General features: G+C 36.6%; 1 protein-coding gene across 5 annotated transcripts in view; it reads left to right on the plus strand.

The window, feature by feature from the left end:
- The window catches only part of LOC113521777 (ran-binding protein 9), a 57,030-nt gene that overhangs the window by 28,081 nt on the left and 10,717 nt on the right, over positions 1 to 18,232 (plus strand). For 3 of the 5 annotated variants that reach the window (XM_052899932.1, XM_052899934.1, XM_052899936.1), the window contains exons 2-9: positions 501 to 566; positions 12,065 to 12,229; positions 13,118 to 13,308; positions 13,604 to 13,788; positions 14,308 to 14,420; positions 14,915 to 15,066; positions 15,830 to 15,989; positions 16,276 to 16,407. In XM_052899932.1, the coding sequence (XP_052755892.1) occupies positions 501 to 566; positions 12,065 to 12,229; positions 13,118 to 13,308; positions 13,604 to 13,788; positions 14,308 to 14,420; positions 14,915 to 15,066; positions 15,830 to 15,989; positions 16,276 to 16,407 (1,164 nt within the window). The remainder of the gene's footprint in view (positions 1 to 500; positions 567 to 12,064; positions 12,230 to 13,117; positions 13,309 to 13,603; positions 13,789 to 14,307; positions 14,421 to 14,914; positions 15,067 to 15,829; positions 15,990 to 16,275; positions 16,408 to 18,232) is intronic. The other 2 variants (XM_052899933.1, XM_052899935.1) reach the window with 2 other exon arrangements.

The raw sequence follows: 18,232 nt of genomic DNA on the forward strand, positions 1-18,232 counted from the left end.
TAAATTCACTCATTAAGTAGGAGAGGAGACCTTTGTAAAGTTTTATGTCATAATCGTGTTCCTTATTTTGTTCAGACTGTTTTGCTAATGCGATTTAATTTACAGTTTTTTATCGGTGTCTATTTAAGAATATTAAGTTTCATTTAGATTAATCATTTGCCTAGATTTATAAGCTGTAACAGTTTTAGTATAGTGTAGTATTACTTTCGGCTCCATAGCACCACTATGCTCTAAATGCTCGTGTGCCAGCAGTCAGGGTATGCGTGACGTGTTCACAAGGCACTCGTTTAATGCCGTACTGCAGCTTTCCGCGCGAGAAAGCTTCTATTGGAATCAGAGTAGCGCACTTAATCATTCGAGCCATTGCATATACGTGGCATTCCTCTCAAAATTTCCAGGGATCGAAGATCCTATCTACGAGCAGCCAGAAGCGTAAGTGGTGTATGGGGCTCGACTGTGGTTCTGTTTAATGGATGGATGTTTTCTCTATTTGTTGTAAGGTGGGATGCAGGGTCCGGGCCGCCGACCCCACCTGCCCTACCTCCACTTACGCCTCTGGATGTATCGTACGTGTACACATTCTCACATTTATACAATCGGTAAACCGATTCGTGCTAATGAACAGAGCTCCCTTCGCCACTACAATGTGGTTAACATTCGTCTGTAAGTATGATGTGTATATGAAACAGCTTCAATGGGAAACGTTTTTAAAGACAATTCGTCTCTGCTTCCACCAAATCATCCGTGAGATATATAGCGCTCTGTTTATTAGCATCGAGATCATTAATTATGATGTTTATGTGTTTATTCTTGACTAAAGTAAAGAGCGTGTTGCGTATTACTATTTCTGTCCTTTATTCTGGAAGTCACTGCGCCTCCATCGTGTGTAAAAATATAGCAGTCATGGAGATGATGCGTCTGTGAATCGTGAACACTGACGCTTTAGCTGTGCTCCGTAGCTCACGCCACTTCTACATCGTTTTAGTTATTTGTAGTACCGACTATATCATTTCACTCTTCTAACTTGTGTCGCGCATGTTTATTAACACGTCTTAATTCTTTATGCGTGGCTTGTAACGTGTGGCCCTTCTCTTATTCCCTATAAATCATTATTTCCCAGATTTCTATTAATGCATGTTATCCTATTGTAATTAGATCTCTGCTAAACTGTAACTGTGTTCCCATGCTTCATTTTATGTACCTTTTACTAATATTATGAAGAATTATAACCTTAAATGAATGTTTGAAATGAATAATTGTTTTTGAATATAATTATAGAGTTCATTGATCACATTCAAAAGATACAGCGTAATTTGTATTCTAAAATATATTTTGTATGGGAAAAGCCCCTCATTACTCTGCACATGTAGGACATTGTTTACTAATTTTGTAATGATATCATATTCGCAACGGTGATTTGGCAGTTGTGACGAATATCTAGATTAAATGTAAAAAATAATCATCAATCAAATAAATTATTCACCATAATTAAAAGTACATTATATTGAAAATAGAGGACACGGAGATATAACATCATTGTCCTCGGGATTGACAACGCATGAGGGGTCACACAGTATCTTGTTCGTGTCTATATATATTGGTATAGACAAAGTAATTACTGTTTCAACTTAAAAATTTAAATTTTTAAAATTAATCTTAACATTCGACACATTATACAAAGTAACGCATTACAACACCACGCTCTAAGTTTCAATCGTTCGTAACAATTGTGTTGTTATCATTCGTAACAGAAGTGTCAACTGATAAATAGATGATAGAAAGGAACGATATAAATACTATGTTGAAATTAATACGAGGAATGATGACAATGATGATGAGATACGTTATGAATAAACATGGGACGTGTAATGAAACGGTGTGCAGATTGAACGTTTGTACTTAGCAGGTGCAGCGGTAGCCCGGCTCGCACTCGTCGGGGGCAACGGTCTGCTAACAATTGCTGCTAATTCCGTACATTTACTGCGGTGTTTCTAGATAGCTTGGGATATATCTTGCAGACTATGAAGTTTATATAGATTACTGTCTGTTTAAATTCATATCCCAAGTGGGCCAAACACAATACGGGATTATTTACTCACTAGCTGTATCCTGCGTCTTCATCCTCGTGAATCGGTGTTTAAAGTATTTTATGTGCTGGTTAGGATATAATCTATCTGTGTATCAAATGTCATTCAAATCGGTTCAGTAGGTTTTGCGTGAAAGAGTAACATCCATCCATCCTTAACAAATTTCGTATTTATTATATTAAAAAGATGAAAACGCAGTTAAATTATTGTTCGTATTAAGTATTAGTTCTTTGTAAACACTTTAGGAAAAAGAATACCATTCGTTCTAGCCAATATGTTATGTTTTTGCTGAAATCAAATTTTTTTTATTCTAAACAATATCTGCAACTAATTGTGAATTCGTTAACGAAGGCATAAATATAAAAGTCACATCTGAATGTCTCCGCCAAATTTTAGATTCATGTCTTTAATTTTTGTGTTATTTTAACTGACAGTAAATACTTTAGTGCCTTAATTGCGTGCCTTCGCAAGTTTGAGTTTGACTCAAACTTGACGATGCTTTTTATAGCGTGTCGTGTTAGGTAGCATTTTTATTTTATTTGCTATAATTAGATTACAGATTGCTCACGAGTCGTATCTTTTGTTCTGGGGAAGTAACTCCCAAAGTGTGTCGACCTCGGGCGCGCCTTGACATTTGCCGAATATTTGACGGTCTTGATGTTGGGCATACGCCAGCGACACGAGTACGGTCATCGACAAATCAAATATCACGTTGATCATATTGATCCTTATCGTAACGCAATAAAGTTCTATTTGCGTATTCTTTTGTTGATACGGCAGGTTAAAATTTGTCATCGCCAGAGTGTACTCTCATGTACATGAGTAAGATAGCACTCGAGTGTCTTTCATATGCATAAAATGCTGCCTAGATGTTATTTTATTTTATGAAAGTTACGTCATATAACGATATTTTGGCAAAGTCGACAGGATGTACATTTGAATGATTTAATATTTAAATTGTGTAAACAAGTTCAAATGATGATAGTTTCTTAATTGAGTACCTCTATCCCATTCGTGTTTTAACCGTAAAGTAGTTATGTTTGCATGGCTGTGTTTCGGTTTGAAGGGTGGGATATGGCAGTGAATTTACAGGGTACAGAGGAATAACACCTGAGTCCTCAGGAATGGCAACGCATGGGGGATATCATGGGTGAAACAGTATATTCTGTTATGTCCACGGTACTGCTCATGTTTATAGGCGACGGTTACCACTTTTCATCAGGTGGGCCGTCAGCTTGTTTGCCATAATTAATAATAATTGCCTAAGTTGTATAAAAAAATCGCATTAGAGAAACTAAAGAAAATACAGCTTTTCTTTTTTCTTTTTTAGAACGGGGAAGTGAAAGATGAGTTCTGGGATAGCGTCAAAGGAAATTACATAAATTAGTTGTTTGAGGAGTGGGTGTTTTTATAGCCCATCGTAGATATACGTTATCGTAGGATATTGCTGTCATGATATAAAAAAAAAAGAAAATATAAACAACTGTATAAGAACGCTTTTAAATTCCCTTCACGGTATCTTAGCAGAAATTAAAAGATTTATTTATAGGTTCACCAACATAAGATACAGCGAAACATTTCAATACAATACACTGGCAGATTAGATCTAACTGCTCTTACATTTATAGGCAACCACAGCATGCCTTGTGTTTGATAAACATTAAAATTTTAGGATGCAAAATTTAAGATCTTAAATTTTGCTTCCTATTATATTGTGACGGCAAAATCGTACGATAACGTATGGACTGTAAAAGCGTCCATTGATAAAAATTGCAAAATTAATGAGGCTAGAGCTAGAAGTTAACGTCTGTAATCAGAAGTTATAATTTAATGTTGAGAATTTGGGGTCGAATTGTTTCTTTTCTCCTTATCGAAGGTCAGCAGTGCTGGACAGTTTGACAGTTAAACTTTGTGTCTTTATTCCACTTTATCATTGTGTGGATAACTACATACGCATATACAAACATAGTATGTTATCACTTCTAGCCATATAATTATAGTACATTCCCAATTTTATATGAATATATTTGCGTTTAGAATTAAAATTCTCAGCGACACCAAAATAAAAGTGATTTTCAATTCAATATTTTCTTTGTCAATTCTGAACTAATTTTAAAATAATTTTTTTTTTGCATTTACTGATCGTATTGGTTCCATATTAACTTTGTTAAAATCAAAGTGGCTGTCTATTTTTGCAAAAATTTTAACCAGTTTAACTAGTTACATAAAATTATTAGACAACCGAAGCGTTAAAGAAATGTCTATAGCAATTTTCCATGCAAATTATTATCATATTGAATCTCAATATTTGATAAAACATCATAAGTAGGATTACATAAATTTAATAACAATTATTAGATCGGTTTGTAAACACGGACCACTGTATGTTGCTCACTTCAACCGAAACCCGAATAGTTGCCAACTGCAATAGTGGATTCGCGAGTCAGTTTATAAACAATGACTCGTTGCAGCTAATATGTTTATAAAATTGTCTCTTCTACTGGGCTTGACCGTAAAATGTAATTATTTATTTTCACATGAATGTAAATCAAGTAATTAGTGTTGTCGATGTCAGTGTGCCAAGACCGAATTTAGTAACTTTTAGTTTTGAATAAGACTAGTTTGTCAAAATGAGCACACTTTAATGAATTATGACGATACTGAAAATATGCTCTTGTTAATCATATAAATGAAAATACTGGTCACATACATACACACACACACACACACACACACACACACACACACACACACAAACACACACACACACAAACACACACACAGAGAGACACACACCACACACACACGCATGCACACACACTCATTCATAATACTTATTTATACATGTGTATTGGTGGTGAGAGAAAGAAAAAATAAATAAATAAAATAATTGTATTATACAGATTAGTTACACAATTGTGAGTACTGCTAAAAAGCCTATGTTTAATATCTATATGCATGTATATGATAACACGAGTACTGCTTCCTACAGGACAGGCTCAGCCTAGTGTAGGAGGCAATGATAAATTCTGTGCTAATACAAACATACTTTGTTAAATAAATAAATAAAAAAAAAAAAAAAAAAAAAAAAAGAATACGAACGAACAGAAGCACACGCACACCCACTGGTTGTTGTGTAAACTGTAAACACGCGTGGAGTCGTTAACCTACGTTGCGCCCGCGCCCGCGCCTGCGCCCGCCAACACGCGCCCGCCTGCGTACGCGCCGCGGCTTGTGTGCTCTTGCGCAGTTCTAAATCCGCTGCCTGTATACCTACGGCACAGGCACTATCGTCACGGAGAGGTACAAAGGCGAAATAGTAAAGTTCACATAACTGATTTTAATAAACATTATTTGTAAGGAACAACATTACATGCGATCGCACTTATTTTCAATAGTGTTAATGGAGTTGTCGATCTGTATTATTGTTTGTACGTTTTTAGGCCAATAATATTAAACGATTTTTTATAATTCTCTTGTTAAACGAACGCATGTTTCGGGGGTACATTGGTGCTTCATAATAAATTTATCAAGATCGAAATAGATTATTTGTGGAAGTATATTTTAAATTGAGTTGCAGTATGGGATATTTTGATCTGGTGTTTCAGCAATGTTTATAGTATTTCTCAATACGAAAGATTATTTAAGGCAATAACATGATATAGCCACGTCTAGGGATACAAACGAATATTGCAGTCTGTAAAAACCAATCCCAGATCCAAACGACATTTGTTAAGTTTGTAACATACTTTACTATATATGTGTTTATTGATTTCCAATTGTAATTTGCAGTAATTTACTTTGTATAATACAAGTGTAAAAATAACAATGTAGAGAAAGTCACGACTCACAATGACAGTGCAGAGATCAGTAACGTCGATTCTGTAAAAACAAATTCCAGAATGTAGACGCTAGCTACTGCGCAGTTGGGAGTTTGTTACCCCATCAGAATATCTATCGAGGTCTAACGACCTTTATTATTACAGGCATATATTGCTCTGAACTTTATCAATGTTATTAATACAAAAACTGTTTGTTCATCTATCATCGCCGTATTTTAATATCATTAGTATTTAAATCACTATTTTTAAATTCTAATACACTCTTGTTTAGATGTCTGAAAACTAAATACTAAATTGTACTAAACATAATTCTGTATATACATTTGAAAACATTTTCCTACATCGTTACGCTCGTGTTGAATATAACGCAATTCTTTCAAGTTGTGACCTTGTTGTAGTCTAATCGTTTCTCACCAATAGCGTATTTGTTAACATAATCAAATTAAACCATAATACAAACAGTATAAAGTCTCTGTTTGTTTTAGTACTTGGTCGGTGGTAAAATTGATCTCTTGTACTTCGTCACTGTTGTTAATGCATCCCATGTTTGTCTGAATAGTGAGGTCGTCAACTCCTGTTTGTGACCTTCGTTTTGATAGGTTATTGCATTGGCTAGTTTTCAGCTTCTGTAGTGTATATCTCTATAGATATTTATGGATAATAACTTTACGCTTAAAGTTCAGTCAGAGAACGCTTGATATGGTTCACGAGTTTTACATCTCGGTGAAAATTTATGAATTTTCAGGTTCATCTTTAAAACATTTCAGAATGATTGATACTTTGTGCTTTGAACGGCACGTAATGTCATCGTCCAGTAAGCCATGTTAGAGGTCGTATACAATGAAGATTGAATAGGAAATCTTGACGTCAGAGGGCGCCACCCTCACACGAGTAATAGCTGTTCAAAAGCAGAATGGACGAGTTGATCTTGAGATTTAATTAAATATGTGGGTGGAACGACTTGTTTGTCATGCGTAGCTATATTTTGTATTGCTACGTAGTATTTTATTACAATACTTGGCTGTATCTAATATTAAGCGTGCTTCATTGTCTTGTCACCATTTGACCATTTTAATTTCTTATTTACTAAGAGTGTGTCAAGGATTGGGTTCTCCGACTAGTTTATGGGTACTCATCATCAACATCGTCTCAGCCATTATTTGTCCACTGCTGAACCCTCTTTCTCCCCCATAGACTACCATAAGTAACGGTCCTAATCCACCTGCATCAATTGACTCCCTGCAATGCAATTAAGGTTGTCACTCCCATCTAGTAGGGGGTATATTGTACATTTTAAATAATTTAACATTTTGCTTTTAGGCATACCTATGCAAGTTCGGTGACAAACTATATTATAGCAAATTACAATCATACAATAATATGGTAACATCGAGCTAGTCTCAAATTGAAACGGGATATGGTATGGTAATAGCAACTCGTGAACTACGCATGATAAATCCGTCAACTTTAAGCTTGTTTGATCTGTCTTGACCGAAACTATAACCCTATGTTGTGCTCAGAGTCTGAGGATTTATTTATTTATTTATTTACGGGAAAATCAGGGCTGTATTAGTGTAAATCGAAATAGTCTAGCATTACAAACATAGTTACTAATAGTGTTGAGAGCGCCACTATTTATAAATTGATTGTTTGTACACTTTTATATATATTTTGTATTTGTACTTTACAAAGGGTTTATTTAGATTTACTTAATGATTTGTGCGGAGATACAATTATTGTTATTTTGTTTTAATTCTAACGTTGATACTAGATGGCGCTCTGTTCTGAAACACGCTACAATTTAATTCCCTGGAAGTCAGGTTCTAGCATTGTAGATTTGAAATATTTAGTACTGTAATAATTTTTTTTTTACATTATACTCATTCTCGTATGTTGTGTTTCATTTTGGGGATTTTTTGGGCTGTCTAATACCGCGGCGCGTACCCCAACAAATAGGTTCTTAAAAATAGTAACAATTTTGTTATTTATGAGATTAGATTTGTTAATCTATTTAGATTAGTATTAATGCACATGATGCAACAGAAATAGGAATAAACAAAATATAAAATGAATGAAAAATAAAACGAAAACTAAATGGAAATACTTGACTAAAGTGTGGCCTTCTCACCAATATAATACAACTTCAAACAGTCTATTAATAAAAAATTGCTTGCTCAGTTGGTCTCTCGCTGTCGTTATATTTTTCGAAAATAAGTCGATATTGAAGGTTTTAGAGAGAATATTAAAGTTGTTGCTAGCTCGTCAAAGGAACGAAAAATTATAATTCGATGACACTGAAGGGACAAATAGAGTAGAATTATGCATTTTAAATTGAAATGGAATGAGATTTATTCGTTTAAAACATAACTGTAATTTCTTAACTAATATTAATATTATAGTTTTATAAAGGTACAATAATTATGCTTTTAGAACTGGGCTCCTAAATAGGTTAATATAATAACCTGTGTTAAGGGGCCATAGTCCCAACCCCCTTTAGTATTATGGGGAAAATGATATAGAGTAATTACAACAAAGCTGTATACATAATTTCATTAGTACATTGAATTGTAATTTGATAAAATTGCATGGCTCTGTTTCGGTTTGAAGGGTGGGATATGGCGTGAATTTACAGAATACAGAGAAATAACACCTGAGTCCTCAGGAATGGCAACGCAGGGGGGGTATCATGGGCGAAACAGTATACTCTGTTATGACATGGTACTGCTCATGTCTATAGGCGACCGTTACCATTTTCCATCAGATGGGCCGTCAGCTTGCTTGCCATTCTAAGTTGTATAAAAAAAAAAAGATTCTTTGCGATTGATTTACTGTCTCAGGCCTGTTATATATCTATATATAATATAAATGTATCTCTGCAGTATAATATAGTGTAATGACGTAAATCAATTTTTTGGCACACTCCTTCATCTTGTACCACTGAAATTAAATAAGTGATTTATCATGTTTCTGCGACTATTCTGTTAAACTGTTCAAGGTATTCAGCCTGCTCATAGTGTCAAAGAGTGTTATTTTAATTTTCTGCTACTTCCAATGGAGATTCCAAATTTACCTTTAGTATTTGTCGTTATGTTACGCGATATCTTCGCTTAATTTCTGAACTGATTTTGGCAACTCTTTTTGTATTCGACAGAGTTAACTCCCATGTTGGTTCCATATTAGCTTTATTACCTTTGAAGTCTGTCTTTTATTTATAAAAGAAAACCTTTACAAGATGGTAACAGTTAAAGTATCCTTTCTAATATTTTAAATGTGAAAGTTGTTTGTTACTTTATAGCGCCTTAACGGATTAACCAATTATTATGAAATTTAGTGTACATGTACTATATGGGCGGGAGAAGAATATTTGCTATTTTTTATAACTGTCAGTAAATATAATTGTTTATAATTACTACTCTCCATCCAAAGGTTGCCTGGAAGAGATTGCTCTTAGCGATAAGGTCACCCATTGTTTTCTCATTGTGATTATTTCTTATAATTATTTATATTTATAATAAGTTTACTATTGTCATCTTTTGGAGGAAACAATAAAGAGTATCTATCTATCTATCTATACCCCGGTCTCACGGACGAAGTCGCGGATAAGAGTTAGTACTGTTTTAATTTTGTTGATAGGTTTTTAAATTACTTGCACTCCAGCCTTTCACCCTTCAAACCGAAACAGAGCCATGCAAACACAAATGTTTCACGGTAGAAACACGAATGGGACAGAGGCGCCCAAGCAAACGACTTCTGTTCAAAATATTTCTCAGATGATATAAAAAGAAATATTAATCCACGGATAAGATGTTTTTCGTACTTATCGTATTGAAATGATGGTTGCGTGTAGTATGCGCCGTGAGTGCGGTACGCTGCGGGCGGAGACGAGACGCAGTGTCGACGCAATGTCGCTCCGGTCGTGCTCGTATCCCAAGGAAGGTCATACATCTGATTTTACACTAGCTCCGTCGCTCTAAGGTCATTGTCAGGGATACCTTACATAATTATTTTCTTATAAATTACGAATATAAAATAATATGTGCGAATAACAATGTTTTCGTGAGCGTGGATCAAAATTGTTAAAAAAAAAATATATTAATTGAAAAACCTCTTTTTTTAGAAGTAAAAGTTCATTGCTACAGTGTAATATTTTTCAAACTATTTATTGCCCACCCTTCCTGTGGAATTTAATTCCAAATCAACGAAATCTGTTAATTAGTTCGCTATGATAGCAAGAAATTGGGTAAAATTTTCTTTTTCGTCTTGTCTAAATAGTATAAATAAAAGTTGCTGACAGCGTCTGTCTATCTCTGCTTACTTCTAAACCACACAATGGACTTTGATACGGGATTTACTGTTATACATTTTTTACGGGAAGTCTGTATGTAGAATACATCCTAATTAATTTTGTATGAGAAGGTAAATTCAATGTTTTGTAATAAATTGCATCCGTGCAAAGCCGTGATGCGTTGCTAGTTATTGACAAATCAATATTTTATACATATTTATGCGTAGAAAAAATCTAAGATCTCTGGTTCGCAACAACAGTTACGCGTCTCATGAAGTATTATCATTTATTTATGTCATAGCTCGCCTGTTTTATATGCATGGATAATCATACGATGCATCCATTTCCGTGTCGCTGTTTGTTTATTCTATACAACAAAAGACAATACTGACTCACGGCTAAAACAATGTTTATAACACGTGTATAACAAAAAAATTAGTGTTTTTTTTTTTTGATGGGTGAAAATGGTATGCTAACCCCGCCTGCGCTAACGGTATACGCTGGCGGAGCACCAGTGAAGGGTGATAGATGAGAATGAAAACAGGCCAGTTAACCCATCATGATGAATTCATCAGGAATTAACCATGATAGTTTCCAGGGAGAATCGCGCGAAGGTCGACCTGGTTGGGTATATTGCTAGCAATGGGATTCTCAGTCTCCATTACTAACAATCCCTTTCCCCCTAAATTACAGTGTTGATATTGTGGTCATAAACATTTGTCAATATCTTAATAATTAATTAATAATTATAAATATTTTTTATTCAAATAAACTTAATAATAAGCATTTTTTTTAAGTAATTTTTTTTTAAACTACCGCCTGGTTCGGAATGAAACTTCAGCTAAGAAGAACGGCAGGAAACAGCTGTTGCTTTTTTATATTTGAAAAATATTAATAATATTTAGTTTATAACAAAAAAAAATATGAATAGATAAAATGACTATCACAAACGTCGTATTTATAAAAAAAAGAAAGAAAATAAAAAGTTATCGAGCTACAATCAATCACAGTATTCTTGAACTTATACGAGTACTTTATAGTTTCATTGATTTGCCGATGCTTTTATGAACGTCAAAAATAAATGTGGTCGGTCCGCTCATTACAAATGCTTCTGCTGTATGCTCCCGGCAAAATGTACGCAATTTATCACAGGAAGATTTTCCAGATTTTCCACAAAAGTCAGCTCGATTCAGCGTTTGCGTAGTTACCGGTGAGGCGAGATAAAGTGAGGATAAAGAAACGACACGGCAAGATTGTTATATATATATATATATATATATATATATATATATATATATATATATATATATATATATATATATATATATATATATATATATATATATATATATATAAAACATTATACAGATGTAGAAGTCGCGTGTTAGGTTTGTCACAATGCAATAATCGTTGGAATGTAGCAAAATACCCAATCTAAGATTACAGATCTGTATGTGTATAATATTCTAGTAACGCCGTGTGGTCCCGGCATAGAATAGGCTACCACCTTCCTTTCTCTTGAGCGTCGTAAAAGCCGTATAAGGGAGGTTGAGGGATGGGCAGCAGCGTCTCTCTTAAGACATTTCTAAAGCCTGACTGCGGTTGCCTATCCGCCTGCCAAGCATGGCAACTATTGGCAAAACTCCCCAAGGAGGAGGGTTATGTTCAGCAGTGGACAGTTAAAGGCTGATGCGATAATGATATGTATAATATGTATTCTATGATGTCCACTGTACTGTTCATGTCTATAGGTGACGGTTGCCACTTTCTATTAGGTAAACTGTCAGTTTGTTCGTTTGTTTGTTCAGCTGCATAGATTTATTTTTAATGATGCATATTTCACCTTGCAGGTCATGGCAAGACACACAAGGACGCGGCGAGCGTCCGCGCGACGCACCCCATACCGGCCGCGTGCGGCCTCTACTACTTCGAGGTCCGCATTGTGTCCAAGGGTCGCGACGGCTACATGGGCATCGGACTCTCCGCTCACGGAGTTAATATGAATCGTCTGCCAGGTGAGTTTAAAGCACTTAGGGAGCACTAGTTTTAGTAGATTACCCTCGTAAGCAGGCCGTTGGGCGTGTTATTCTAAAAGGTCAGAATATGGAGAATGTTTAATTTTTGATCAACTTGAGGAAACAATTTTGGAAGCAATCCATATCTGGCCTCGTGATATCTGAGTCTGATCTAAGCCTCGTTCTGAGTTCGTCAGGATAGTTTAACTGACATCACTCAAACTTATCATCACTGGTACTGCGCCATCGTAAACCATTATCAGTGAAGGCAGGGTTGTCTATTATTATTTTATTTATTTATTCATTAGTACATATATATATATACATGGCGGACTTAATGCTAAAAGCATTCTCTCCCAGTCAACCATAGGGAAGTGTCAGAATACTGGAATGCGTTACTAGTAATTATTGATATACATACATACTAAAATTACATATATACACGAATAAATATATATGAATAACAAATATACTTACACATATATGACATATACTATATTATACACGAAATTGAGAATAATATAAAGCATTTACTGCTCGGATAAAGTAAACAAGTTAGCAATAACGTTTTTTATGAAAGACGGTTTAGTCGGTAGTCTCTTAATGGTATCAGGAAGCGCGTTCCAGAGTATATTCATCCTTTTAAAACAAAACTCATACAGTGCGTTTAGGATTTGTATACGATCGAACAGATGCATAACATTTTTTATATATTGCTATTCTGTCACGTTAAATTGGCGACTTAAGACCAGCCTGATGTGGTGTTTGCATGTTATTACAAATATTTACCAAGCTGCTTAGCCAGTATTGTTAGTATCAGGTGAGAGTATCCTTAAAGGGTAAGACCCGGGCCTGGTAATGGGTTGTTAATGGTGTGTCTATCTTCAGGTTGGGACAAACACTCGTACGGGTATCACGGCGACGACGGCAACTCGTTCTGCTCGTCGGGCACCGGGCAGCCGTACGGGCCAACTTTCACCACCGGCGACGTGATCGGCTGCGGCGTCAACCTGGTCGACAACACATGCTTCTACACAAAGAACGGACACCATTTGGGCATCGCCTTCAGGGGGCTGCCGGTATGATGCATGCATGCGTGCATGCTCCACGCATCTACTACGCCTTTATGTCACGCTATTTTATAGAATAGGTTACCCCTTCCTGTCTTGTGGGTGTTGTAAGAATGAATAAGTTGTATAAAAAAAATATGAATATAATTTTTTAAGAATTTTGTTCTGCTGCTAAGAGCAAAAGTAAATATTTGTCGCCGCTTATGGCAAATAACCATGGTAACTCATTTAGTGCCTCATGGTATTTACCCAGTTGGTGTCTCCCTGTTTGTTCACTAATCGATGGTACCGTTATGTTCGACAGCCCAATCTATATCCGACCGTGGGGCTGCAGACACCGGGCGAGGTGGTGGACGCGAACTTCGGGCAGCAGCCGTTCCTGTTCGACATCGAGGACATGCTGCGCGAGCTGCGCGCCCGCACCCGCCTCGCCATCGACGAGTTCCCGCTGCCCGACGGCCAGGGCGAGTGGCAGCAGGTGCTGCACAGGTCGGTGCTTTGCTGCAGGCTGCTCCCCGTTGACCACCATGTTTTACTCTGTCAGAATCGAGTCGAAATATATACCATGATTATCTTTGCGATCTCCTCAGGTTTTGGTGCTGTTACAAAGATATAATGGTAAATATCTCGCTCACTAAATATATAGTGTGGAGTCGAGCTTTAGATTTATTTGTATCCATGGGCCAGGTTACGAGTGTGCAGTATGTGCGGTGGTTTTTTTTTAATGGGTGATAATGAAATGGTAACTGCACCTGCACTATTGATGTACACTGGCGGGCACCAGTGATTGATGATAGGTGAGATTGAAAAGGCAGGTCAGATAATCAATAACGAATTAAACAAGAATTATTCACAATGGTTTTCAGGGGAAACCACATGGAGGTCGACCTGATAGGAGGCTGCACTGCTAGCAAGGGGGCTATCAAACCCCACGCTAACAATCGCTTTATCCCAGTATGTGTAGTGTATGAGTATTTTTTAAATATTTTCTAAATCATGGTTTTCCAGAATGGTGTCAACATACCTAGTGCATCATGGCTACTGCAGTACAGCACAAGCGTTCTCACGCGCTACCGGACAACCTATAGACGAGGATATAGCATCCATTAAAAACAGACAGAGTGAGTTTATCTAACTATATGTTGTCGTTATAAACTTTGAACTTTTTTTATGCAACTTAGAATGGCAAACAGGCTGACGGCCCACCTGATGGAAAGTGGTAAACATCGGCTATAGACATGAGCAGTACCTCGGACATAACAGAGTATACTGTTTCGCCCATGATACCCCCCACGCGTTGTCATTCCTGAGGACTTAGGTGTTTTTCCTCTGTACCCTGTAAATTCACTGCCATATCCCTTGAAACCGAAACACAGCCATGCAAACATAACTGCTTCACGGTTGAAATACGAATGGGACAGAGGTGTCCAAGCAAACGACTTTTCTGCAATGTCTCCCTCTGGTAAGAAGCCTTTGTCGAGCAGTGAACGGATAATGGCTGGAATGATGATGATGTTAGGATTATTGAGATCGCACTTTTTAAGGAACAGTTGATGATCCCTTATTCCCCCAACTGTAGAGTTAATAATGAAACGATACCTTTTTGTATCCGCAGAGGTGTCAAAACTGGTACTGTCGGGTCGTATCGGCGAGGCGATCGAGCTGACGCGGCGGTTGTACCCGGGACTGCTGGAGCGCGACCACAACCTGCTGTTCCTGCTCAAGTGCCGCCAGTTCGTCGAGATGGTCAACGGCACCGACTCGGAGGTAACCAATTGATATGTATATACATACTCAGTGAAAATAGCATGCAATAGGCCAACCCTTCCTTTCCTGTGGGCTAAGGGAGGGTGAAAGATGGGCAGCAGTGTCCTTCTTAAAATATCTCCAAAGATCCGACTGTGGTTGCCAGCCCGCCTGCCAAGCATGGCAACTATTGGCAAAATTCCCAAAGGAGAGGTTTATGTTCAGCTTTGGACAGTTAGGAGCTAATATGATGAGAGCATGATGCAGATAATCATCGACGTAACGTCGCGAAACGCTTGCGCCCGGTATCTGTTCGATCTTTGGCGCGATTATCTTCTATTGGTTGTAGTTTGGCAACGATTCATTATTTTTTCTTATGTGATGTGCATACATTTAGCGGACGATCTTTTTTTTCTTATACCACAAAGTTGGCAAATAAACATACAGCCCGTCTGATGGTAAACGGTCACTATGGACGCCTGCAACATCAGGGATGTCATGTGTACGTTGCCGATCGTGATGAAACTTTAATATACCCTTTTTAAAGAACCCCATATTGTAGTCTCTAGAGTTTAGGATTTACCTCGGTAGGGAACTCATTTCACAGTCTGAGCGTTCGTGAGAGAAAATTTCTCTGAAACCGCACTGTACGTGACCATTACTGCAATCTGCGTCGATTGTAGTCAATCATGTAACTGCAGATATTGTGCTTTGTTGGACGGGCGGTCTTTGGTTGCCGAAGAGATGCGGAATGTGTCGCTAGCCTAATAGTGTACGTTATCAGCAGGCGTGCGGGGACAAGGCGTGCGGGGCGGCCAGCAACGGCGTCGCCACGTCCGTCATCTCGCACACCTCGCACCCGCACGCGCACGCGCACGCGCATGCACACGCGCACGCGCACATGTGCGCCGCCAACGGACAGGACGTACTCCCGCACACCAATGGTAAGTGCTTAAACACATTTGTTATATTACTTACTGGTCCACTTACGTGTGTTCTTGTAAACAATGTTTGATTATTTTCGAGACGTTGCATGCTGTAGTGTACGAAATTTCCATGATGTGAAAACGTGGATATGTTTCTCTTGTTAAAACAAAGAAACGAGTAACCAATCGATAACATATACGAGTAATCTGTGGGAGGGAAATAACGATTTTCTGAGCGATCAATGAGTGTCAATTTGTGATACAAGTGTTTCTATAAAAACGTGTGCGTGCCGTTGCGTTGCAGGCGTGAGGGAAGAGGGCGTGGGCGGGGAGTGCACGGCGGCGGCCGCGGAGGAGGAGGAGGAGGAGCGGTCGCGGGACGTGGACATGACGCCGCCGCACAACGGCGAGCACGCGCACGCGCATCTGCACACAGGTACCGCGCAGGCGCATTATAAATATAATATCACGTTGGTTTCTTTTAGAAGTTTAGTGTCAAGAATATTGTGAAGGTGTGTATATATATATATATATATATATATATATATATATATATATATATATATATATATATATATATATATATATATATATATATATATATATATATATATATATATATATATATATATATATATATTTTTTGCTCGATGACATCGCTGCTAACTTGTAGAGGGTTAGAGCGATTGATTAACTATGTAATCAATAATACAAAATATAACTATACTGAGCTGGAGTCTCTATATATATATATATATATATATATATATATATATATATATATATATATATATATATATATATATATATATATATATATATATATATATATATATATATATATAAGTTTATTATAAATAGTAATATAGTAGATGCACATAATGGATGCTCAGAACAGTTGGAGTTTTGCGAATCGCAGGTTCGATTCCTGCTTATACTACATATAGGGAATATTATTTCATACATATAAATAAACAATATTAGAGCACTTAATTATGAAATGTGTATGTTTGATATGAAACGAGACCACCCATACAATGATTGACGTGGATTATATAGCCATATCGTGTTATTATATGATATTATAAAAAATATTATATTATATTGAATAGAAATTATGATTATAATATTATTTTAATGTATGTAATTAAACATGTGCCTAATAATTTATCGTGCCTCGTTACGCTATTATCGTATTATTGTTTCGTTCGGTTCAATCGTTATTATACTATAATTTGCACCCCACATCATCCATAATATTTGATGATATAATTTAGTAATCTCATATCTGACCATTATTATTTATTTGCTCTTTGCATTTTAGTTTTGCATGCACGTAATAATATATCTGATATATTAACATTGTTGAATTTGTATATATTTGAATATAATATATAAAATAGTTAGTGGGACGTTATAACAAAGCCATCCCATCCCTGGTTGTTCAGGGAGATTGGTCAGAAAGTTAGTTGCTAAGTAAATAACAACGGCGCGAAATGAAGTCCAAATGAGTTCATTTATAAAATGTTGACCGGACTTTCTTGTTCTAATTACATGCGAGCGATATTGTGGAAATCTAAACACACTATTTTTATTTCATTTTAGACATTATTCTAATGCATGGAAGTATTGCAGTGACTAAATGCAGCTATCTGAAAAGAAATTAAAAAAATTATGTATATGTATATGTGTATATATATATATATATATATATATATATATATATATATATAATAAAACTATAATTATAGACAGTATAAAACTGTTTGTAAATTAAGTAAATTGTCATATGTAATTGTTGATATTTGTTATTAATCGTAAAACGATAAAAAACGTTACAAAATTAAAAAAAAACCAATTCGAAGAACAAATATGAACTGCGGTCGAATTGGTGGTTTCCTCTGGAGTGCTAGTCCGGTTTCCACTATATTGCAGGGAGCAATACTAACACGAGGGTGCATGTGTGGTAGAGAGGTCGCTTCTTCGTCCACCGCTCCTGTAACCACCGCATTAGACAGCATCCACACATCTGCACATAGTCGCGTTTTTATTTTGTCTCGTCGCTAACGCACGTCTCTGTCGCTCTGTCCACGTGGTAGCACGCGTACACACACGGCGTCGCGTGCTCGCGTTACACAGCGACAGACAGTGGCCTGCTGGTCCATTTACATAGATACTTTTGGTGAAAAAAGATGTTAACGTAATGTCTAAGTTGGTTTAGTTCTGCCAACTGTATGCATGTAAAATATTTAAACAAGCGC

The sequence above is a fragment of the Galleria mellonella genome, unplaced genomic scaffold (assembly GCF_026898425.1).
Source record: "Galleria mellonella isolate WM207_F2 unplaced genomic scaffold, CSIRO_AGI_GalMel_v1 utg63, whole genome shotgun sequence".
NCBI lineage: Eukaryota > Metazoa > Arthropoda > Insecta > Lepidoptera > Pyralidae > Galleria > Galleria mellonella.